Source organism: Lutra lutra, chromosome 1, assembly GCF_902655055.1.
Source record: "Lutra lutra chromosome 1, mLutLut1.2, whole genome shotgun sequence".
In the NCBI taxonomy this organism is placed as follows: domain Eukaryota; kingdom Metazoa; phylum Chordata; class Mammalia; order Carnivora; family Mustelidae; genus Lutra; species Lutra lutra.
The window spans coordinates 211,898,518-211,920,089 of NC_062278.1; the positions used below are offsets into that span (position 1 = coordinate 211,898,518).

A 21,572-nucleotide genomic window follows, 5' to 3' on the forward strand; every position below is an offset into this window, starting at 1 on the left:
ACACATGCCACCACCACTATAACCCAGATACAGAACATCACCTCAGAAAACTCTCTAGTCCTACCCCCTTTATAATCACATCCTTCCCTATCCTCTAGCAACCGCTGATCTGGTTTTATACTTGGAGAATATAATACTAATGCAATCATACAGTATGTAACCTTTTAAGACTGGCTTTTTTCACTCAGCATCATTCTCTGGGTGTGTGCGTGGCTTGTGGATAGAGAATACCACCCCACCCCATTTTTTCCCCCTGTTCTTTTTTCCCCAGTATATACACATTTTTAAATTAACATATAATGTATTATTTGTTTCAGGAGTACAGGTCTGTGATTCATCAGTCTTCTACAATACCCAGTGTTCGTTACAACACATACTCTCCCCAACACTCATCACCCCATTACCCCATCCACCCACTCCCCTCCGGTCCAGCAATCCTTAGTTTGTTTCCTAAGATTAACAGTAGTCTCTAAGAACTTAACACAGTGTTGGTTGTTTCTTCTTGTTTTGCTCTTAGATTTAGTTTGGCACTGTCACCAATATTCTCATCTCTAAGTGAAAATAAAAATTTTCACAAAGTCTCATTCTGTCTTAATTACACTACAGTGAATTAGATACTCTAAAAAGAAAAAAAATGGTAACTTTAAACTTATCAAATATACTTACTTGGTTTATTTGTTGACTTATTTTTTTCTAAAAGTAGGCAAGTTCTTTTTGCTTATATCTTTCAACAAGTAAAAATAATTTGCCCAGGCTAAAATTTAAATTTTTGAAATGCCTGAAACTTACAATTTCTTTGCTTAGGATAATCTATTTCTGTCACATGTTTTAATGTTCAGCACAATTTGATTTGTAATGATAATCTGAGACCACAGAGTTAATAGTCTTTCTAAAATTAAAGAATAAGTGATATTTAAAATAAACCTTTTTAATAATATCTTATTTCTCTATTACAGAGATGGCACTCCATTCACAGAACATTAAATGTTTCCGGAGATTAAAATAATTTTAAATAGTCAGGATTATGTGACACCAGCATAAGGAATGCTGATATCTGATATATTAATCCAATGTATAATTTACAAATCTTCATTCTTTAAAACTATTTCACCAAAAATATCATTGATTTCATCAAAAGGTAGAGGGCTAGAACATTCAAATAGAACTCGAGTCTGTCTAGGAATAATAAGATATGCAACATACAATCTCACAGACCTTTACTAGAAAGAAACATAAATTGTTTTATGTTTCATTTCATTTCATTATGTTTCATGATGTTTGTAGTTCTGGCCTTTCTTGCCTCCCCTACCACCGGTTTTACTGAAGTATAATTGACATATAACATTGTACTTTTAGGTATACAACCAACGGTTTGATATACATATATATTGCAAAATGGTGACTACAATAAGTTGACATCCAACACTTCACATCATTACAATTTTTTTCTTATGACAAGAACTTTTAAGACCCACTCTCTTAGCAACTTCCCAATCTACAATACACTATTGTTAACTGTGTTTTCCAAGCTGTCCATTACAGTCCCAGGACTTACTTATCTTTTAACTGGATGTCTGTAACTTTGATCAGTTTCCCTCCCATTCTTTCCTCCCACCCTGGCTTCTGGCAACCACAATCTGTTCTCTGAGCACACTTTGAGATTCATCCAAGTTGTGTGTTTCAATAGTTTTTCTTTCTATTGCTGAAGAGTGTTCCATGATCAGAACGGACAACCACTTGTTTAACCATTCACCTATCGAGAGCGTTAACCTTAAAGATAAAACCATCATTTATTAATCAACAAAAATGGGCTGATTCAGGGATAGCAGAAAATTACAATTCAGGATACACAAGCTACAGCAAAACTGTATATGCAAATCTGGGGAACACAGGCAAGGTATGTTCTTTATAAAGGAAAAGGGAGGTTTGGAAGGAGCTGTTGCAAACCAAAAGCTCATTAGAGTAAACTGGGAGTTCATTGGCTGAGCTGTTACAGTCCCTCATTAGCTGGGCTGTTGCTGGGGAAGGAGGAAAACCTTTCTTTCTCCTGCTGGAGTAGTACAATAGTATCTATTCTCCAGACTTGCGAGGTAGGTCTCTTCCTGAGGTCTACAGTTGATGATGAGTGGTAGGGCATGTGAGCTTCCCTTCTAGCCTCCCAACTCCGTTTTATTTTATTTATTTTTAAAAGATTTTATTTATTTGACATAGAAAGAGAGAGAGAGCACAAGCAGGCAGAGTAGCAGGCAGAGGGAGAGAGAGAAGCAGAATCCCTGCTGAGCAAGGAGCCTGATGTGGGACTCGATCCCAGGATCCTGGGATCATGACCTGAGCCAAAGGCAGCCGCTTAAGTGACTGAGCCACCCAGGCATCCCCCAACTCCATTTTAAATGCGGTTTTCTTTTACTGATTTTCACAAGAGACATTTGGTTTTCCCAGTTTTTGGCTGTTACAGATTAAGCCCGTATGAATAATTGTGTGCAGGTTTTGTGTGACTTAGGCTGTTCAAAATCTTCTCCCCTTTCCAACTCAGAATAAAATCCAGTGTTAAGTGGAAGGGTGTCTGGGTGGGCCCCAAATGTTACATCCTGTGATAGGCATGGGGAAGCCATGTGGTTGAAGCACTGTACCTGTTCTCCCAGACTGAGAGCAGCATTGCTTGAGTTCACATTGTGCCTCTTTCACTTATAAGCTGTGTGACCTTGAGCAAGTTCCTTAACCTCTCTGTGCTCCCGTTTCCTCATCTGTAAACGGGGATAATATAAACTACCTTACAGGGCTATTGTGAGGATTACATGAGTTGATGTGAAGAGTGTATGGAACAGCCCCTCATATGTAATAAGTGCTTAATGAAAAGTAATGGTCACTATTTCATTATTGGCTTTGGGAATTTAATTGGACCTAGAAGACCTTTCTAGGAAGTTTTATCCTGTTAATTATAGAAAGGGAAAGTGGGGTTGAGCTGGTAGATGAGAGATAGAAGGGAGAGGAATCGGTTTTAGAGACTGTTTGAATACTCCTAACAGATTCCATAAAGTGGCGGGAAGAGACTCTTTGGAGTGCGTTCAAGAGGGAATAGAAGGGCTCATGAGACAGTAAGTAAAGACAAGTCATTGGAGGAATTTCGCTAAAAAGAGGTGCAAAGGGACAGTGACAGGTGGAAAATGTGGGGCAAACGGAGTTTTCTTTTCTTAAATGGGTGAAATGAAAAGTAGGAAGATTCAACATTAGATAAAATAATGGGGTGGAATACTCAGAGGGAAATTCCAGAAGTTGACGAGGGATGGGAGCCACCGTTAAAATGTGAAGATTCATTTTGGAAGGTAGTAGGGTACTTAGTACTAGAATTATTTCTCCTTTGCTGATGGGGATCATTTTCCAGAGGCCGGACGGCTGGAAGCAGGTCCCTGGGGCTACCTAACTTCTCCTCCCCTGCACTCCGAACTCCGAACTGAGAAACGCAAAAGTCGGGAAAGAAGGTGGGGCCAACAACAGAGGCCGGCCTACGAGCGAGGGGGCGGGCCTCTGCCTTTGCAGGGTTACGTAAGATGGGAGGCGGGGCCTGTGCAAGAGCTGGGAGCGGGGCTTGCTTGGGACGTGGGCCCGGGTGGTGGTGGATTCTGGGGAGAGGCCCGTGACATCCAAGTCCGGCTAATCTGAAGGGGCATTCGGCACGGCTGGTGGGAAAGCCGGCGGGCTCGGAAAGCCCGAGGACTACAGGCTGAAATGTGGGGCCAATGGAAAGCCGCGGAAAGTCGGCTCCGAAGGGCCTCGGCTTAGACCAGATGCCAAGGGGCGTGGCCTCTTGTAAAGAAAAGTGATAGGCTTGAAGTGAGAGCCAATGAGAGGCGGGGGAAGGCGGGGCCTGTGCGCGCGCCGCCAGGAGGGCCAGAGTCCTTATAGGCGGTGTTTGTGTCCCAGGGCGTGGTTACGGCTCTGCGCACGCGCGCCGGGCCGGACCACAGGGCACCTCCAAGCCTTGTGAGAGAAAGGGGCGCGGCCACAGCTCGGGGCCCAGCTCCCGCAGGCCGCGCTCCTGGGTCACGTGAGACGAAGGGCGCCGAATTCCTTCGCAGTCAGCGCCATTTCCCGCAGGTGAAGGCCAAAGTGCCCCGGGGGTAGGAAAAGCCTTCTGATGCGATCTGACCTCGACCCCCCGGCCTGGGGTGTGGGGTCGAGTTCTGGAGCTCGCAGTGGGTAGAGATCTGGCTTCAGGAGAGGGGCTCACTCGGGAGCTTGGGGGCGTGGCCTCGTCCTAGGTGACGTGGACGCGGGGCGGGCGGGCTCACCTTTAGGGCTGAGATTTAGATCCAGGTGTAAAAGAGAGGCGGGGCACCCTACCAATTCGTTGAGAAGCGGGTGAGTGTTAAAAACTATCTTAAGGTCGTTCTGGCTGCATTGACGTGTGGTGGTCTAGTTTCAGTGGTGGTGGTGGTGGAGGAGATGTAAAGGGAGGGTCTGGCGCCGCAGGAGGCGTGGCCTCCCCGAGAGGCGGGGCCTGGTTCTCCAGGGGCGTGGCCTCGTCCAGAGATGAGCGGCGTAAGGGGCGTGGCCGCGCCGAAACGGGGGGTTGGGGAGGTGAGGCCCGGCATTCGTGAGGGAGGGGGCGTACCTTCTTCCGTAAAGGATCTCTGCGTCCAGCTGCTGGCCCTGTCCTTTCTCTTTCAGGTGCGGTGTCATGGAGACCCTCGCGGCCGCCGCCCCTGCCGGGAACTTCTTCCCCTCATTCCTGTTCTTGGCCTGCGGGACGCTAGTGGCCGCTCTGCTGGGAGCCGCGCACCGCTTGGGGCTCTTCTACCAGTTGATGCACAAGGTGCGGGGGCACAGATCAGAGGAGGGCTGGGGGCAGCCAAAGAAGGAACGAGCGCCTGGCACTCCCTCTAGCTCACGTATTTTGCAGGCGGAGAAAGTGAAGCCTGACTAATCTAGGGGTTCGGTCGGGATATTCTATCCACTTCCCTGTCCCCATTGCCAGGTTGCAGACAAGGCCCTGGACTTTGCCTCTAGCAAGAGAGAATCTGGAGTCTCTGCGCATTGGCCCAGCGCTCGGCCCACTCCTTCCCCAGCGGCCCGGAGCCCTTTTCACAGAGCACTGCTCCCTGAATCCTGTGCGGTCAGAGTGGGCCAAAGGCAGGCACCCAAGGGGGCTGTGACAGTTGTCATGTACTTCTCAACACGTCCCTGAATAGTTTTTTTTTCTGCCCTCATTTTCCACAAGAGAAAATAAGCTCAAGACATTTTGTGGGGTAACTTCCCATAGTTGATCTTTTTGGGAAGAATTGACCCCACAGACCTCACTCTTGGTTCCTCCCCTCAGGAATCTACCCCTTCCCCGCACTCCTTCCCCAATCCTTCCTTTCTTCACCAGGAGCAACAGGAGCAAGGCTGCTAGTCTTGAGGATTTGTGGAGGTTTAAGGCAGAGGCCTCTGTTGTGCCACCGGGCTGTGAGGAGGCTGGGTCTGGGAAGCCTCAGGCACGATCTCTGCCAGCAGGCCACTCCTGGTGGCTAGCAGCAGGCCAGCTGGGCCTGCCAACTGGGTTTGCCCTGTGAGTGGGAGGAAGTCTAGCAGGATGAAATTAGCAGTCAGGCTGCCAGGCCCTGGAGGGCAGGCAGTTCTGGAATCTCAGCAGATAGCCCCTGGCCAAACTACTTTGGGTTCTTGAGATCCATTTTCCCCTCTCCTGTCACCCTGATTGCCCCACTGCCCTCAAGACAGGCAGTGTAACAGAGAGCGCTTAAGAGCATGGGTTCTATGGGACTTTGACTATTGCTGAGGAAAGTCTTGGTCTTCCTAGCTGCAAAAGGATATAATCACCAGAGGATCTGATAGGATAACGTGCCCTCCTCTGGGCCTGGCCTATGGTATTATAGGTGCCTAACCAACATCCAAGTTCCCCTGACTGTCCTGCCCTCCTTCCTGGAGGAGCGAGATTGCCTTCTCCCTATGTGCCCTAGTGTCCTTGCCAGTCCTTGATAATCTTGCGCTCCCTTTCCGGGGCCCAGGTGGACAAGGCAAGCATTCAGCATGGCGGGGAGAATGTGGCAGCTGTGCTGAGGGCCCATGGCGTGCGGTTCCTCTTCACACTGGTCGGTGGGCACATTTCCCCACTGCTGGTGGCCTGTGAGAAGATGGGCATCCGTGTGGTGGACACACGCCACGAAGTCACAGCCGTCTTCGCTGCCGATGCCGTGGCCCGCCTGACTGGTGAGGGCAGAGCAGAGAGGACTAAGGGCTGGGGAGAATGGGATGGGGAAGGTCTTCGAGGGGCAGAGTTTTTTTCAGAGGTGGCCAGGCCAGTGGGCACAGCTGCAATGGATTCTGTGTTTCAGGGACGGTGGGTGTGGCTGCAGTGACAGCAGGCCCGGGCCTCACCAACACGGTGACTGCAATGAAGAATGCCCAGATAGCTCAGTCCCCAGTCCTGCTTCTGGGTGGGGCTGCCAGCACGCTCCTGCAGGTGCCTTGTCCTTGGTGGGCGGTGGGGGCCCCAGGGAGCCTCAAAGAGCTCATGTGTTGACTCTCTGGACACCTCTGTTTCCACCAGAACCGGGGTGCACTCCAGGCCATTGATCAGATGTCCCTGTTTAGGCCACTGTGCAAGTTTTGTGCTTCCGTGCGGAGGGTGCGAGACCTTGTGCCCACTCTGAGGGCTGCGATAGCTGCTGCCCAGTCGGGCACCCCAGGTAGGTGGGGGGTGCTGGGCAGTGGTCAGGCCCTAAGGCTTGGGTCTAGGGAGGCATGGCAGGCTCAGTATCCTCCCTGCCCCTCTGCAGGCCCAGTGTTTGTGGAGCTGCCCATCGATGTGCTGTACCCCTACTACATGGTTCAGAAGGAGATGGTGCCAGCCAAGCCGCCCAAGGGCTTCATGGGTCGAGTGGTCTCCTGGTGAGCAGCCCCACTCCCACCATGCTCTCTCCAGTCCCTTGCCCTCCTTTGTAACTTCTGCCAGCATCTGTCCCTCCTTTGACTCATTCATGGGCTTGCATATCAATTGAGTGGGGGAAGGGCAGCCATGGGAAGAGCATTCTAGGTAGAGGGACTACAAATGCAAAAGTCCTGAGGCAGGAGCAAACTTGGTGGGTTAGGAAAGCAAGGTAGCCTATGTGACAGCAGCAGGTGAGCAAAAAGGGGCAGAGGCTGAGCTCGGAACAGCCAGCAGGGGCCATTGGGAGGACCTGGATTTTTTTTTTTTTTTTTTTTTTTTTTTGAGTTCCATTGAGAAGCATTACAGGGCCTTAAGCAGAGGCATAGGATACCCTGAGTAGGAAAATGGACTGTGGGGTTGGGTGGAAGCTGGGAAGCCAGGGAGGAGGTGTGGTGGGCCTTGGGACTAGAGGCATGGTGGCCTGGATCTGGGTGGTGGCTGTGGGATACAGAGACATGTGGATGGATCACATGTGAGTGCTTAGACCTCCATCTGGCCAGGATAAGGGAGACACATAAAGATTTTTCTAGAAGAGCTACAAGCTTGAGGGGGGCTTCTTTCAGTTGAGAGGATAGAAAAGGGTTCCAGGTAGGACCATAGCCCAGGCAGAGGAATGGGAAAGGTGTTGGTTTTTGGTAGCCACTGAAATGGGCCTGGCTGAAACTGCACAGGAGAGAGTCGATTGTCCTCCTTCCCCTCTGTCCCTCCCCTTTGCCCGTGTTTGCCCTTCCACCTTCTGTTCCCCTTCCACCACATACTTAGTGCCACGTACTTAGCAGGTACCAGGACAGGCGCGAACAAGACAGACAGGCCACTAACCCCTGGAGAGACAGCACCTTGAGGGCCAGCTCAGGGAGTAGTGGTTTCATGCATATGGCTTTTATAACAACCCTGAGTCAAGATGGCAAGGTATTATGTGCATTTCATAGGTTGGGTAACTGGGACCCAAGGGGGCCAAATGACTGGCATGAAGTCATCCAGCTTGCTCATGGCACACGACGATTCAGCCTGGAGGATCCCTCAGGGCCTTGTCAGAGAGCTATGTGCTGTCTGTAATGAATGAAGTGAGTTCAGAGAGAGGGGTCCACCACTAACTAGCTGTGTTCACCTTGAGCAAATGGTTAAACCTTTCTTTTTTTCCACAGTTTAACTGAGATACAGTTGACAGAGGGTGAAGTTTGAGGTGGACAGTGTAATCATTTAACCTTTCCTGACTTCACCTTCCTTATCTGTGAAATGGAGAGCATTGCCTGTTTTTCTCTCTAGACTAAGATTCTGTGGAGAATGAAACGAGGTCATTTTGAGAGTGTAAAATGCGGCAGTGAATAACTAACTGTTACTGTCTTAAATAAGGCTACTGTTGGGAGTCCAGTATCCCTGTCAGGTGTGAGGCAAGGTATCTCCCATCCTTTCTCCAACATGGTTATGGAACCACAGGTACAGAGGGGGATTCAGGGGTCCTGAACACATAGGAAGTGGCTGGTGACCCTGTCTGGTGACCCTGACCGGTAGGCTCAAGTTTAGCAGTTTTATTCTGTGGCTGTGACAGCAGCCTCTTTGTTCCCTGGCTCCTCCCCTTCCCTCTCCCCACATTTACTTCGTTTTTTCTTTTCTTTTTTTTTTTTTAAGATTTTATTTATTTATTTGACAGAGATCACAAGTAGGCAGAGAGAGAGAGAGAGAGAGGAGGAAGCAGGCTCCCCACTGAGCAGAGAGCCCCATGCGGGGCTCCATCCCAGGACCCGGGGATTGTGATCTGAGCTGAAGGCAGAGGCTTTAACACACTGAGCCACCCAGGCGCCCCATTCCTTTTTTCTTTTCTAAATTAAAAATTTTTTTAAAATATTTTATTTATTTATTTGATAGAGATCACAAGTAGGCAGAGAGGCAGGCAGAGAGAGAGAGAGAGAGAAGCAGGCTCCTTCCCGAGCAGAGAGCCCGATGTGGGACTTGATCTCAGGACCCCGAGGCCATGACCTGAGCCAAAGGTAGAGGCTTAACCCACTGAGCCACCCAGGTGCCCCTTAAAATTTTTTTTCTTTTTTTAAGTTGACAGCGAGTGAGAGAGGGAACACAAGCAGGGAGAGTGGAAGAGGGAGAAGCAGGCTTCTTGCCGAGCAAGGTGCCTGATGCGGGGCTCGATCCCAGGACTCTGGGATTATGACCTGAGCCAAAGGCAGATGCTTAAAGACTGAGCACCCCCGGTGCCCCTAAAATTTTTTTTAAAGATTTTATTTACTTGACAGCATAACCAGGGTGAGCAGCGGTGGGAGAGGGAGAAGCAGGCTCCCTGCTGAGCAGGGAGCCCCATGCAGGCGTCGATCGTAGGACCCTGGGATCATGACCTGAGCTGAAGTCAGACACTTAACCCATTGAGCCACCCAGGCACCCCTCCATTCTCCTCCTCTCTCCTAGGCTGCCCCCACTTGGCCCCTGGCTCTTCCTTTGCCTTTTCTTTTTGCGTTGGTTCCTTCCTTGGCCTCTTCTCATTCTCTGTAGTCTACGTTTCTCCTTGAAAGAGAAAGAGAAGTATCAGGCTCTGTGTGCTTTCTGCCAATGCCCACGTGTCTTGTGTTTGGTTGGGCTGGGTCTTCCTCAGGGAGGTCAGAGCTGGGCAGGTGGTATCTCTCTGTCTTGAGGCCCTGCACAGCCCCACATGGATGGTCGGAGCCCTACGACTGAACGAGTAAGGATACAGAGGTGTCAGAAGCCAGAGAAAGCGGCTTGAGTCTTGGGGATATTAGTAGCTTCACTGACTGTTTTACAAAGTGCTTTATAGTTTGGATGGATAGGTAGTGAACCTTAGGAAGGAGATTCCCTTTTACGTTTTACAGAGGAGGAAGCTCAGAAAGATTAAGTCACTTGTCTGGTCACACAGCTAGGAAGCGGTGGAGCTGCATGTGGCTGTCCGCGCAGCCGTTTGTGGCCCTGATTGTGGTACTTCATGCCTGTGTCACTTGTTTCTGAGGGTCTGTGTCCGGCTGGGTAGTCACCAGAAGCTTCTGAGGGAAGCAGGCTTGCTGGAGACTCGGCCACTGGCGTGTGCCTCTCCTGGGGTGTTGCCGGTCCACTCCTGTGCCTGCCTCACTTCCCTCCTAGACCCTGGCCGCCTCTAGCTCCGGGAGCCCTGGTCACTGATTCTGGTAACCAGCTCTTCCTCTCACCTTTGCAGGTACTTAGAGAATCACCTGGCCAACCTCTTTGCAGGAGCTTGGGAGCCTCGGCCTGAGGGCCCTCTGCCTCTGGACATTCCCCAGGCATCCCCCCAGCAGGTGAATCGCCTCTCTTCCCTGGCTGAGGACCCCACCTGCAGGATGGTCTCTCTTTGAGTCAGTATTGGGGCCTTGATCTTGGGGACTGATGGTGACTCACACGGTTGGCTCTTTGAGCCCCATCTCTTATCCCAGGTTCAGCACTGTATGGAAATCTTGAGCCGAGCCAAAAGGCCCCTTATTGTGCTGGGAAGCCAGGCTCTGCTGCCCCCGATACCTGCTGATAGACTTCGGTGAGAAGGCTCAGCCCTGCCCTTCCTATCATATACCTGGTCCCTGGTCCCCTGATGCCTTGTGGGGTGGGGCACACCCTTGACATTACACTCACCTCTGTTTTGTCCGGATCCCCAGGGCTGCTGTGGAGACCCTTGGCATCCCTTGCTTCCTGGGAGGGATGGCACGAGGACTGCTGGGCCGCAACCACCCCCTCCATATCCGGCAGAACCGTAGTGCTGCCCTGAAGAAAGCAGATGTTGTCCTTCTGGCAGGTGGGCTTCGGCCTCCTCTGCCCTCTTCCCTTCCCCTCCCTCCAGGCCCCCCTGCCCACTGCCCCCACCTCTGTGACCCTGCCCCTCCTAGTCAGGTACTTACTGGCACCCAGCCCTACTAATCACTAACCTACTAATCACCTACCGTCTTATCTTGGGCCCCACCCCTTAAGCTTTCAGGGCTTTGGACAACTGTGTACTTCAAGTCCAGGTAAACTCTGGCAAGGTTGGAGTTGTGTTATAGGTTCAGCTTCGTGCAAAGGAGAATGCTTGGATAGTGGGTACCTGCAGTATTTATATTCAGCATTTGCATTTATACAGGGTTTCTGTAGCATAAACCTGTATGTCATGTACATTCTCACATAAAGTATTTGGACTCCTGCCCAACACGTAATAGTTGTATCAGTTTGCTGTTGTGTAGTAACCGGCTAAACTCAGCGACTTAAAATGAACTTATCATTACTTAAGGTCCACCTGGAGGTTAGGTGGTAGTTTTCCAGGTTTTGATGGGGCTCCCTGATGAGTCTGTAGTTGGAGAGGCAATACGCATCTGGGCTGATCGGGCTGGGCTGCTGCATAGGCTGCTGCACTTAGCCTTGGCGGACTACAGATTAAGCTGCCATGGCCTCTGCTGGGATAATTGAGTTCTTTTGCTCTTCCCTGCCTTTTCCTCTAGCTTTCTCACCATCCAGTGGGCCAGCCTGGGCTTGCTCACTTGGTGCAGGATGAGAAGCATGCAGGGATAGGAGAGTGAGGTTCTTAAGAGAGAGACAGCAGAAGCCACAATTCTTGAAGCTTGGTCTCAGGAACGCTTGCCTTCACCTGCCACACTTTATTGGCCAGGGCATGTCCCCGAGGCCAGCCCAGATTCGAGGGGTGGGGAGCTGCGAAGTCAACTGCAGGCGGTACTGGTACAGGGAGAAAGGAAGAATGGGGACCCTTTTGCATTTAGTCTGCTATGGTGGATTAAGTAAGGTGGTGGGATACTGGCTGTCCAGCCACTGAGCCCCTGTTCCCCACTCCAGGAGCCGTGTGTGACTTCCGCCTGTCTTATGGCCGTGTCCTTAGCCGCAGCAGCAAGATCATCATTGTCAACCGTAACCGGAAAGAGATGTTGCTTAACTCAGACATGTTCTGGAAGCCCCAGGAAGCTGTGCAGGGTGAGCTCCTGGGACCCCCCCCCCCTTTCTGCCCCAACACATATATGGGCACCCAGTCAGCCAGAGACACGGGCTCTCAGACTGATGGGTGCTTCTGGATGAACAAACGGTGGGGTGTGCGTAAGAGGGAAGGCCTGGGAATGTGCATGTGATCGTTCTCCTGGTTGGAAAACCTCCCATGCTGCCAGCTTCCTGGAGGACAGAGAACTCCCTCCTGGGCCCCAAGGCCTCTGTTGTCCTGCCATACCATCCCTGTTCAGTCTGCTCCCATAGCCTTTATGGGCTCTTCTTTGCCCATCATTCCAAACACATTGATGGTACTACGTGTACCTCTTGGATCAAGCAGAGAAGTGGCATTGCTACATTCATGTTCGGGAAGGTCCACTGTAGTAGCTGGTGGGCAGTGAGTCAGAGAGGGCAGGTGGAGGCCAGGGGCCCATTCAACCAGGCCAGGACAGAAAGGATGAGGCCTGGAGCGGGCACAGACAGGGATGGCAAATTCTGCTTCTCTGCGCTTACATGGAATCATTTCTAAGACCAACATGAAAAGTACATCACTGGCCCATTTCTCAGTCAGTTCACAAGCATGCTGCATGTCTGGGTCGGAGAGACATGCTTGGCTCATGGAGGTGTTTGGAGGGATGTGTTTTAGAGGCTGAGCTGACAGCACTGCCTGATCTGGGCGGGGCGGGGGGGGAGGAAGGAGGAGGCAGGCAGCAAAGCTGCTTGGGTTTCTAACCCACATCGTGCTTCCTAAACCTTCATTTCTCTGGCCTTGCTCTCTGTCTCACCTTGGCTGCCCTAACCTGGTTCTCGCAAATTCTGGGGTGTTTTTTACCTGTTTTGCCCTAGGAACATTCTCGGTCTGCTCCTTGTCTCTTTCTGGAATGTTGCCATTGGATTCCTGCTGTCACTGGGCCTCTGATGCTGGAAGGGCAGGAGGCCACTTCCCTGCAGCTGTATCCTCTTCCTTCCCTAGGAGACGTGGCCTCCTTTGTGTTGAAGCTGGTGGAGGGCCTTAAGGGCCAGACGTGGGCCTCAGACTGGACAGAGGAGCTTCGGCAAGCTGACCGGCAGAAGGAGCAGGCCTTTCGGTGGGGACCTGGTAGAGCGGACACGGGACCAGGGGTATTGTGGTTTCCTGGAAGGCTTTGTTGCTGGCCCTGCTGACGTGCGCTGCTCCGTGGCAGGGAGAAGGGGTTGATGCCTGTAGCCCGGCACCTGAACCCAGTGCGGGTACTGCAGCTGGTGGAAGAAACTCTGCCTGACAACTCGATTTTGGTGGTCGACGGTGGGGACTTTGTGGGCACTGCTGCCCACCTGGTGCAGCCCCGTGGACCCCTGTGCTGGCTTGATCCTGGTAAGGAGGGACCTCTGCCTGGGACATCTTGCATTGTCCAGGCTCCTTTACACCCACCTGCTCTTGGTTTTCCTAGGGGCCTTTGGGACTCTGGGCGTTGGTGCAGGATTTGCACTTGGGGCCAAATTGTGCCGGCCGGATGCCGAGGTGAGTGAGGGTGCTGGAGGCTGGGGGCGGTGCGCTGTTTTGTGAACAGTGAACCACTCAACCAGCCTTGTTCCCTGCTCAGGTGTGGTGCCTGTTTGGAGATGGAGCGTTTGGTTATAGCCTCATTGAATTTGATACCTTCGTCAGGCACAAGGTGACCGAGCTGCCCTGAAGGAAGCTCAGAGCTTGGGATTCTGGGAGTGGTCATGAGGGGTGAGCAGGGCTAGGGAGGGAGCTGCTTCTGTCTGGCAAAAGTCCTGTCCCTGTCTTTGTCCTCTGGTTAGCCTTAAAGCTGAAGGCTATGGCCTGGCCTCATCCTTTCTCTGCAGATCCCAGTGATTGCTTTGATCGGGAATGATGCTGGCTGGACCCAGATTTCTCGGGAGCAGGTGCCCTCTCTGGGCAGCAATGTGGCCTGTGGCCTGGCTTACACTGGTGAGAGGCTGCGGTTGGGTGGAGAGAGGGAGAAGCTGTTTTATGTTTTCCTCTCCTGGGTTGACTGCATGGTGGCCTGGGTCCCTGCCACCATCTGACTTGACTTCCCCTTTTAGATTATCACAAGGCAGCCATAGGACTTGGCGCCCAGGGCTTGCTGCTCTCACGGGAGAAAGAAGATCAGGTGGTCGAGGTGCTTCATGATGCTCAGAAGCAGTGCCGAGATGGCCACCCGGTTGTGGTCAACATCCTTATTGGGAGGACAGACTTCCGAGATGGCTCCATTGCTGTGTAGGGCCTCGTGGGTTAGTACCCTTGGCCTTCCCACCCCTGGACTGTGCCTAGCTGGTTTAGAGTCTCCTCTTTACCTGCCTTGGAGCTGGCCTATCAGGTCCAGTGACTCTACAACCCTCCTTGAAGACAGGGTGGGGCTGGGTTGGGGAGGTGTGGGTCAGAGCTCAGAGAGGTTCCCTGGCAGCACTAGAGAGCTCCTGGGCCTTTTCCTCTGTGGGCACAGCTACCCTTTCTCCCTTCCTCTCATGCGCACTGAATAAACCACCTCTGGTCCTTGTGGCCCCAGCACTCATTCCAGAACTTGTGCATATTGATTTATTGTCCACAAAGATGGAAGTGAGGGAAAGGGGGAGACAGGAGGGGGCCTACTCTCCCGCTGGAACTCGGACCCACTGAGGCTCCATTATTGGGGATTTCAGGGTGCCTGGCCACTGCAAATTCTTTTGCCCTTAGAGGTCCGTGAAAGAGCCCCATACACCTGCTTCAGACGTGTCCATGCACACTAGTCCTCACATACAGACACACACGCACGGAGGCAATAAATATGTTCCGTACCAAAGTGCCCCCAGCCTGACATTTCAGGTGGGGCCCCTCCGAAAGGGAGGTCTTGTAAGTGCTCAGTTTTTTCAGGGATGTGGAGGAAGAACCGGGGAGGGGAAAGGCCAGACTCTGCTATCTCCATTTCCTGGTTTGAGGCAATCATGGGGTTTTCCTTGGAAGAGAGGGTGGGGAAACCAGCTATTTTTCTAAAGACCCTTGGCTCCCCTTATCCAGCCAGAGCCCAAGATAGGGGCTTTCCCCTAACCCTGCCTCAGATAGCACCTCATGATAGTCCTTGGACCCTCCAGGGGAGGGAGAAGCAGAGTGCGGTGCTTAAAGCTAATACTGATTTGGTTGGCAGCAGCAAGAGGACTGACGGGGGTGGGGGGCGGAGGGGCAGGGGAGAAGGAAGTGGGGGCAGTGTCCTCTCACCATCCTGGGGTGATGCTCACAGTAACTGGTGTTTCCCTGGCCAAGGGGGAGGGGGCAAGAGAGGCCAGGCCAGCAAGCGGGAGAAGTGCCTTTTGGCAGCAAGGGAAGAAGCCCTTGGTACTCAGAAAAGATGTCCCCAACAGCTGGTCCCCAAAGTCCCCAGCCTTCCCAACCAGTGCCCCACCACTGGGCACTGGAAACGAGGAATGATTCTCAGCAATGGGCTGGTCACTAGGCAAATCCCCAGCAACCGGGACGGTGGCCTGGGCGGCCCTGGTCCCCCTCCGTCGCCGGGGCATCGCCTCAGCTGCCAGGAGTCCGGCCCTTCTTGACCGAGGTCCCGCCCCGCCCGGCTCAGAGGCACACGTTGATCTGCTTGGAGAGCTCTCGCTCCAGGTCCAGGATGAGGGCGTCGAAGTCTTTGAGGTTCAGGTGCGGGTTGAAGGGTGCCTCGAAGTCGTCTTCGAAGTCCGCGGCGCCCGCCGGCTCGCCCACCTCCTCGTCCTCGTCCTCGCTGTAGCTGCCCGTCACGTGGTCGTAGTCCGGCCCAGACAGAAAGTCCCGCCCGCACGGCAGGAAGTCCCGTCCGCACACGCTCCAGTCGCCCGCGTAGCGGTTACTCGGGGGGCTCTCGGGGCCGCCCCGGCCGCGAGGCCGCGCCACCACTTCGGGGCCGGAGAGCGGCAAGTGCAGCGGCGGCTGCCGTTTGGGCCGCAGGTATGGGGCGAGGTCGGGAGGCTCCGGGGCCCCGCGGGGATCTGCGGGGGAAGAGCGGGCTCGTGATTGGCCGCCTAGCTAACCGGGCCCCTGATTGGCCCGGCGGGAGACGGCACCTGCGACCGGATCGGGATTTCACTGGCCGAGCTAGAACTGGTTGCTTCGGCAACCGGCCCTCTGATGGGCAGGTTGAGAGGCAGGGTCTCTGACCGCGTCAAGCATGGATTGGCTCAATCTGAACGGGTTGCTGAGGCTACCAGGTACCGCTTACGCAAGGGGCCAGGCGAGAGGGGCGTGGCACGTCTGAAATCCGGGACTCTGATTGGTCGCCCGGAAAGCATCCTTGCGGCGGCCTGCCTGGATTGGCGGCGCGGGCCAGGGGCGGGCTCACCTGGCCAGGCCTGCAGCAGGTAGTGCAGCACCTCGATGTGGCGCTTGAAGTCCACTGCGTTGGTTAGGCCGGGGCCAGAGCTGCGGATGCGGGGCCTGGCAGGTGCCTGGCGCGCCGGCAGCAGCACGGGACCGAAGCACACGGCCAGGTTCTGCGGGGTCATGCGGTTGTGGGCGTGGAAGGAGGAGACGAGGCGCAGATGGTCCAGCAGAAGCGTTAGCGTGGCCTGAGAGAAGACGGTCGGGAATCATGAAGCGGGTGAAGCTGGTCCCCTGTCAAACCTGAAGGGAGGCTAAGGCGGCCCTTAGTCTCGAGAGTGGGGAAACTCGAGATTTCATAGCTGGTTGATGGCTGAGCTCAGGCTTTGATATTAGTATTATGATCTATTTTGCTGGAGGGGAGACTGAAGACAAAAGCATCTTAGCTTTGGAATGGCAGAGCTTGGATTTGAACCCTCCCCACTGTCTGTTAGGCAGGGCTAGCATTAATCCTGTTTTAGGGTTTATACCCTATGAGGATATTGAGGCACAGAGGGTCAGGACTTCTCCAGAATCCCACAGCCAGGACCTCCCTGGTGGTAGGTTTACAGACCTGTATTCAGAGCCTGCATTTTTGTGATCTCCTGGCTGTGCAACCTTGGGCAACTCACTTAACTGCTCTGGGCCTAGGTTTCCATAGCTATGAAGTGGGGATGCTAATAGCACCTACTTTCTAGGCTTGTGACAGTGTACACCATGGGCTCAGTGAGGGTGAAACACTCTCCCGATGTCAGCTCATTCAGTCCTGCCCACTCCCACCAGACCCAACTCACCCTCTCCACATCTGGCAGGCAGTTGAGGAGCCCACGGGTGCCCTCAGTGCTGGAAGGTGCCCTGCTTGGGGGTCCTTGGGCCATGGCCTCCAGCACCACCTGATAGAGGGGCTGGGTGATGAGTGGGGTCGGCAACTCCCGAAGATAATCCTTGAGGATGCCTGTGGACACAGGGCCCACTCTGGTCAGGGCACCCCTGGCTTCTGAGGCTGGAAGGGTCAGCTGGGGCTGGGAGGTGGAAGAGGAGGACAGGCACAAGAGGAGGACAGGCACAGGAAAGTGAAAACAAAGCTAGACAGAAAGGGTGATGTCCCAGAGGGACCACAGGGACTCCCTTGAGGTGAAGTTTCAACAGGGAGCAGGCAGGGGACAGAAGGGGCTTGCTGACCAGTGATGACATTGATATCAGGATACAGGTCCTCAGAGAGGCAGACGGCTGCACTGTCCCGCTCAAAGGCATCCCGAAGCTCTTTCTTCACGGCTGCCGAGCCACACAGACGGTACAGCCCCACCACCTGGAGGTGGGGACAGAGAGAGATATTCTTGCCAGTGCTACAGACTGATTGGGGCCAGGTGGGGTGGGGTTGGAGGTTTGGGTGAGGGTGGCAGTGGGCTGAGGGGTTGGGGGGCTGGCTGTGGCTTCCCCAGCTGCCTTCCTGCTCTTCTGACACCTGTCATGGGGTCCCCACCTGGCTGCCTGAACAACCTGGCCCCATAAACCTCTGCTTGGATCATTTGTCCTGCCACCACCCTCCTTCTCAGCTCACTTGTCACCTCCTCTGGGAAGCCCTTTCTGACTACTCCAACCAACATCAAGTCCTGCTTCAAGCTCTCCCAGCCTCAGTCTTGTCCCAGCCAGTTTTACACTTGTGAGTTACTGGATTCATGTCTTTTCTTCCATCAGATTCTGAGCTCCAGTAGGTCTGGGACCATGTATTACTAAATGGATGGATGACCCATGGGTTCTGGGCTGGGCGCTGTGGTCTACAGAAGCCTCCTGCCCTTGTCTAAGCTGGGATTGGATCTAGGAGTGTCCCAGGCAGGGTATATTCGTGGGGAAGGCCTGGCCTCTGTATGCTGGGTGTCCTGGGCTGTAGGTCTGAGGGCCAGCTGGGACGGGGCAGGGGGCTCACCCGCAGCCCTCGGCGCTCGATCTGCCCAACGCACTTCTGGATGATGAGGGGCACCTGGCCCGGGGGGTTTTCTCGCTCCACCAGCAGTGGCAGGGGCAGCCCAAAGACTCGGGGCTCAGTTGTGCCTGGTGCTTCCTGCTGCTCTGACAGGGTCAGCTTGGCATACAACAGCCCCTGAGGCTCCAGGCGCACGGCCAGTTGCTGGGCCTGGCACCCTGAAGACACAAGGGCATCTGTGGGGTCTGGCCGCCAGGCTCCTATGCCCTGGCCCCCTGCTCTGAGCCACACCCCACCCTGGACACTCTGGGGGGAAAGGCAGAGCTGAATCCTGTGCCAACCGCTCTTCCCTTGCAGCCAGGTATCCTACCTCGGAAGACTGTGGGTAGCAGCACAGTGCCCTGGGCGCAGGGCCGGTGCCGCCGGACGCCAGGGTCCCACGCCAGCACCAGGGCCCGCAGTAGCCGGGCAGCCTCAAGTTCCAGGTGGAAGGTGTGATCCAGCTGCAGGAAGTCTGGCCCCCCTCTCAGTGGCCCTGTTCGGGCCCGGGCCACCCCATCCACCTGCAGTAGGCAGCAGAGGTCTCTTGGGGTGGCCCCGGGTGTTGGCCGCAGCCCCCCGAGCCCATACAAGTGCAGGCTGAGGCGGCCCCAGAGTGCGGCGGGGGGTGCTCGGGCTGATGGGCCCACCTCATAGGGCCGGAAGGCAGTGGGTGATGGGGGCCCTGCTGGGCGCTCCGGTGAGTCCCCATCACTGAGGTAACCGGCCCGAGGGCCCCTTGTGGCCCCAGCCCCTGCTGCCCGTCCCGGGGTCCCCACACTGCTGTCCAGGTGGTATCGACTGATGACGGAGCCCTCGGGGGCGGCCCGCTCACGCTCTCGGCCAGCCCGGGTGCCCCGCAGGCTCAGTCGCCGCCGCAGGTCAGGCAGCTTCTTCATCTTCATGGAGAGGCGCCGAGCTGGGCCAGGGGACTTTGTGCGGGAGGCTTTGGTTGGGGGGCTCGCAGGGGCTGCGCCTGTAGAAATAGCAGATCTCAGACTTCAGAAGCCTGGGCTTGGGATAAGGGTGAGGCTTGTGGTCATTGTGGGGAGCTGGAGGAATGAGGCTTGTGCTCACCTTGTGAGGCTGGGCCCTCTGGCTCAGCTGAGCCTGGTTGTGGTCCCAGGGGTTCTGGTGCCAGGGGTCTGGAGTCTTCCTCGGGGATAGGGTTGTACCAGATCTCACCTGCGGGCTCCCCGCTGCCAGGTGCTCTGGGCCTCAAAGCAGCCTCTTCCGGTGGCTTGGCCCCACCCAGCACCCATCGTCGACTGCTGGGCTCCAGGCTCTGCAGGTAGGCCCCCCGAGCTGGGCTCCGAGATGCCTCAGGGCTTGGGGGCCCCTCTGCTCCAGCCTGGGACCCTTCAGGGGCCTGGGGTTCTGGCTCTGGAGGATTGGGCTCCGGGCGCTGGGCTGGGCGGCCTGGCAGAGAGCAAGGGGAGTGAGACCCAGCTACCCCTCTGCTGCCCCCAGTGCAGCCCCAGCCTGCTGGCTCTTTCCCCAGCAGGGGCCATGGCTGGGGTGCACACAGTACTGGCACTCACTCCACATGTTTGTTTGGAATGGGCGGGGGCAGGCCAGCAATCTCACTGGTTGCCAGCTTACAGCCTGCCCCCACTTCGTCCCTGGGGGTCCCAAACGGTGTTCCTCTGCCCTTCAGCCTCAGGGGTCCAGTGGGGTTTCTCCAGACCTGGGCCCCGCATTCTCAACTCTACCTCCCACCCCTGGCATGGAGCTCTGCCCCTGTCCCTTCTTACTGGGTGGCTTTGGGGAAGTTGCTTTCCATCTTTGAACCTCAGTGTCCTCCTGTGAAATGGGGGGGCGGTCAATGCCCTCCTCCAGGGAGGTATCAGAGAGCTCGGTGTGGGGACTGCTTCTTAGGTGTCCAAGTTATGGTCAAGAACATAACCCACAGTGAAGGCTGCCTTGCTCCTTTCGGAAGACAACTAGTGCTCGGGCCTCCCTTAGCCCTCCCTTTCTATAGCGCTCCCCCCACCGCCCACCCCTTGCCTGTCTTCCAGGCTCTGCCCCCACCCTGGAGTGAGCCCTGTGTCTCAGCCCAGTCCAGATCCCCATGGTCAATGCCTTGGGGCCTCCCCTTTGCTCCATCCTCCCTTCTCTGACATCCTGGGCTGTTTCCTGTCTGTGTTTGTGCGTGGGCACCCCTGTCCCTTCTCTCTGCTCTAGGAAACTTGGGAATCTTTGGGAAGGGACGGGGGTGGGGGCTCAGGGGGGAGAAAGGTCAGATACTGGAGTCATCAGGCCTCCCTCCTTTAACTCCTTCCTTCCTGGGGCTTTCTTTCCCAGGCAGCTCCCAGTTCCTTAAAGTCTTGTCTTGTTTGCTGGTGGACTCTCTCATCTGGTCAACTCTGATTTCCAATGCCCTTGACCCTGTCTCGGGGGGTCTGTATTAGTAGCATGTCCAAAGAGCTGTTTAAGTCACTTCAATGGCTATGGACAAATGACCCAACTGTTCCGTGCCTCAGTTTCCCCTCCCATCTAAAAGGGACAATATCCTAGGGCTGCCTAAGGTGGGTGCAACTGCAGTTACTGGTTTATAGGAGGTTTAGGGGGTGGCCACTGTGGCTGATGCGCCGCCTCTCTCCCTCCTCTGCAGGAGGTGGCTACCCATCTTCCATCCCTGGTCTCCAGGGTTCAGGGTGTCCCAGCCTGGCCTGACTGGGCCCGTTTGCCAGTTTCCCAACTCTTCCTCCCCTCCGCCCTCCAGGCGCTCGGTCTCGGGCCCATTTCCTGTCAGGGGCGAGGCCCCCTCCCGGGCCTCGCAAGGAGCCCGGAGCGCTGGCATCCCAGGCCAGGCACACATAACGGTTCGCGCCCCCTCTGCCCCCTGCCCAGCCCCTTCCTGCCAGGACCCCTGCCCGCTCTCGGTCCCCCACCCGGGGCCTCAGGGGGCTCCGCGGGGCTACCCCCACCCCCTAGTCGTCCGCGCCTTGGGGCTCCGCGACCATCTCCCGGCCGGGGCGGGGTTCGGCGCCCCCTCCTCCGCCGCCTCCTCTGCTCACCGCGCTCCTTCGCGTCCGACTTTTTCCGGGGAAGTTTTTCCCGGCCCCGCAGGCGGGAGAAGGTTTTTCTGAGCAGCGGCTCGGCCATGCTGGGGCCCGGGCCGGGCCGAGTGCGCGCCCCGGGCTCCGGCCGCGCCGCCCCCCGCCCTCCCCGCCCCGCCCGGGCCTCCCCGCCTACCCCCCCCCCCCAACCCCACCCCCTTGCTCCGCGCCAGCAGGAAGCGCATTCCGGGAATGCTTGGCCCAAACTTTTTTTTTCCCCTTCCCGCGGCTCGAGCGAGCGATGCTGGGATATGTAGTTGCCTTGGCCGGGTGGGGAGGAGATGGGGGCTCTAGGCTGCCTTGCTGGCTCCAACTGTAAATATCGTGGCGCACTCCTGAGCCCTGTCTTCCCTCTTACCCACTCTC

At 55.1% G+C, this 21,572-nt stretch overlaps 2 protein-coding genes across 5 annotated transcripts; one reads left to right on the top strand and one right to left on the bottom strand.

Annotated features, from left to right (window-relative positions):
- Positions 1-3,973: 3,973 nt before the first annotated feature.
- On the top strand, positions 3,974-14,381 carry ILVBL (ilvB acetolactate synthase like). Of its 4 annotated transcripts, XM_047699607.1 has the most exons (16): positions 4,109-4,359; positions 4,669-4,813; positions 6,006-6,207; positions 6,333-6,460; positions 6,548-6,686; positions 6,777-6,888; positions 10,101-10,200; positions 10,336-10,433; positions 10,552-10,688; positions 11,714-11,848; positions 12,828-12,942; positions 13,039-13,208; positions 13,285-13,355; positions 13,438-13,509; positions 13,685-13,790; positions 13,907-14,381. In XM_047699607.1, exons 2-16 carry the CDS (start codon positions 4,679-4,681, stop codon positions 14,083-14,085), a joined length of 1,899 nt encoding a protein of 632 aa, XP_047555563.1. In that variant the 5' UTR covers positions 4,109-4,359; positions 4,669-4,678; the 3' UTR covers positions 14,086-14,381. The 4 variants fall into 4 exon arrangements, with proteins under 4 accessions (XP_047555553.1, XP_047555573.1, XP_047555544.1 ...); XM_047699597.1 differs by lacking the exon at positions 4,109-4,359 and adding an exon at positions 3,974-4,095 and having other exon boundaries at positions 6,548-6,888; XM_047699588.1 differs by having other exon boundaries at positions 4,107-4,359; positions 6,548-6,888.
- A 687-nt stretch (positions 14,382-15,068) lies between these two features.
- Positions 15,069-21,312, bottom strand: SYDE1 (synapse defective Rho GTPase homolog 1). Its single transcript, XM_047699574.1, has 8 exons — positions 21,165-21,312; positions 19,222-19,563; positions 18,476-19,120; positions 18,109-18,323; positions 17,364-17,490; positions 16,976-17,136; positions 16,165-16,390; positions 15,069-15,814 (listed from the first exon to the last, which is right to left on the bottom strand). The coding sequence occupies exons 1-8, from the start codon at positions 21,250-21,252 to the stop codon at positions 15,411-15,413; spliced, it is 2,208 nt and encodes a 735-aa protein (XP_047555530.1). The 5' UTR covers positions 21,253-21,312; the 3' UTR covers positions 15,069-15,410.
- Between the last annotated feature and the right edge of the window lie 260 nt (positions 21,313-21,572).

Bases quoted from the DNA above. Each gene is read 5' to 3' on its own strand.
- ILVBL (XM_047699597.1), top strand. From the start codon at position 4,679: ATGGAGACCCTCGCGGCCGCCGCCCCTGCCGGGAACTTCTTCCCCTCA. The intron at 4,814-6,005 runs GTGCGGGGGCAC...TCCGGGGCCCAG, and splicing joins TCTACCAGTTGATGCACAAG to GTGGACAAGGCAAGCATTCA. The intron at 13,209-13,284 runs GTAAGGAGGGAC...TGGTTTTCCTAG, and splicing joins CCTGTGCTGGCTTGATCCTG to GGGCCTTTGGGACTCTGGGC.
- SYDE1 (XM_047699574.1), bottom strand. From the start codon at position 21,252: ATGGCCGAGCCGCTGCTCAGAAAAACCTTCTCCCGCCTGCGGGGCCGG. The intron at 17,137-17,363 runs GTCAGCAAGCCC...CTGTGTCCACAG, and splicing joins TGATATCAATGTCATCACTG to GCATCCTCAAGGATTATCTT. The intron at 15,815-16,164 runs GTGAGCCCGCCC...CTTCCCCCGCAG, and splicing joins CCTGCTGCAGGCCTGGCCAG to ATCCCCGCGGGGCCCCGGAG.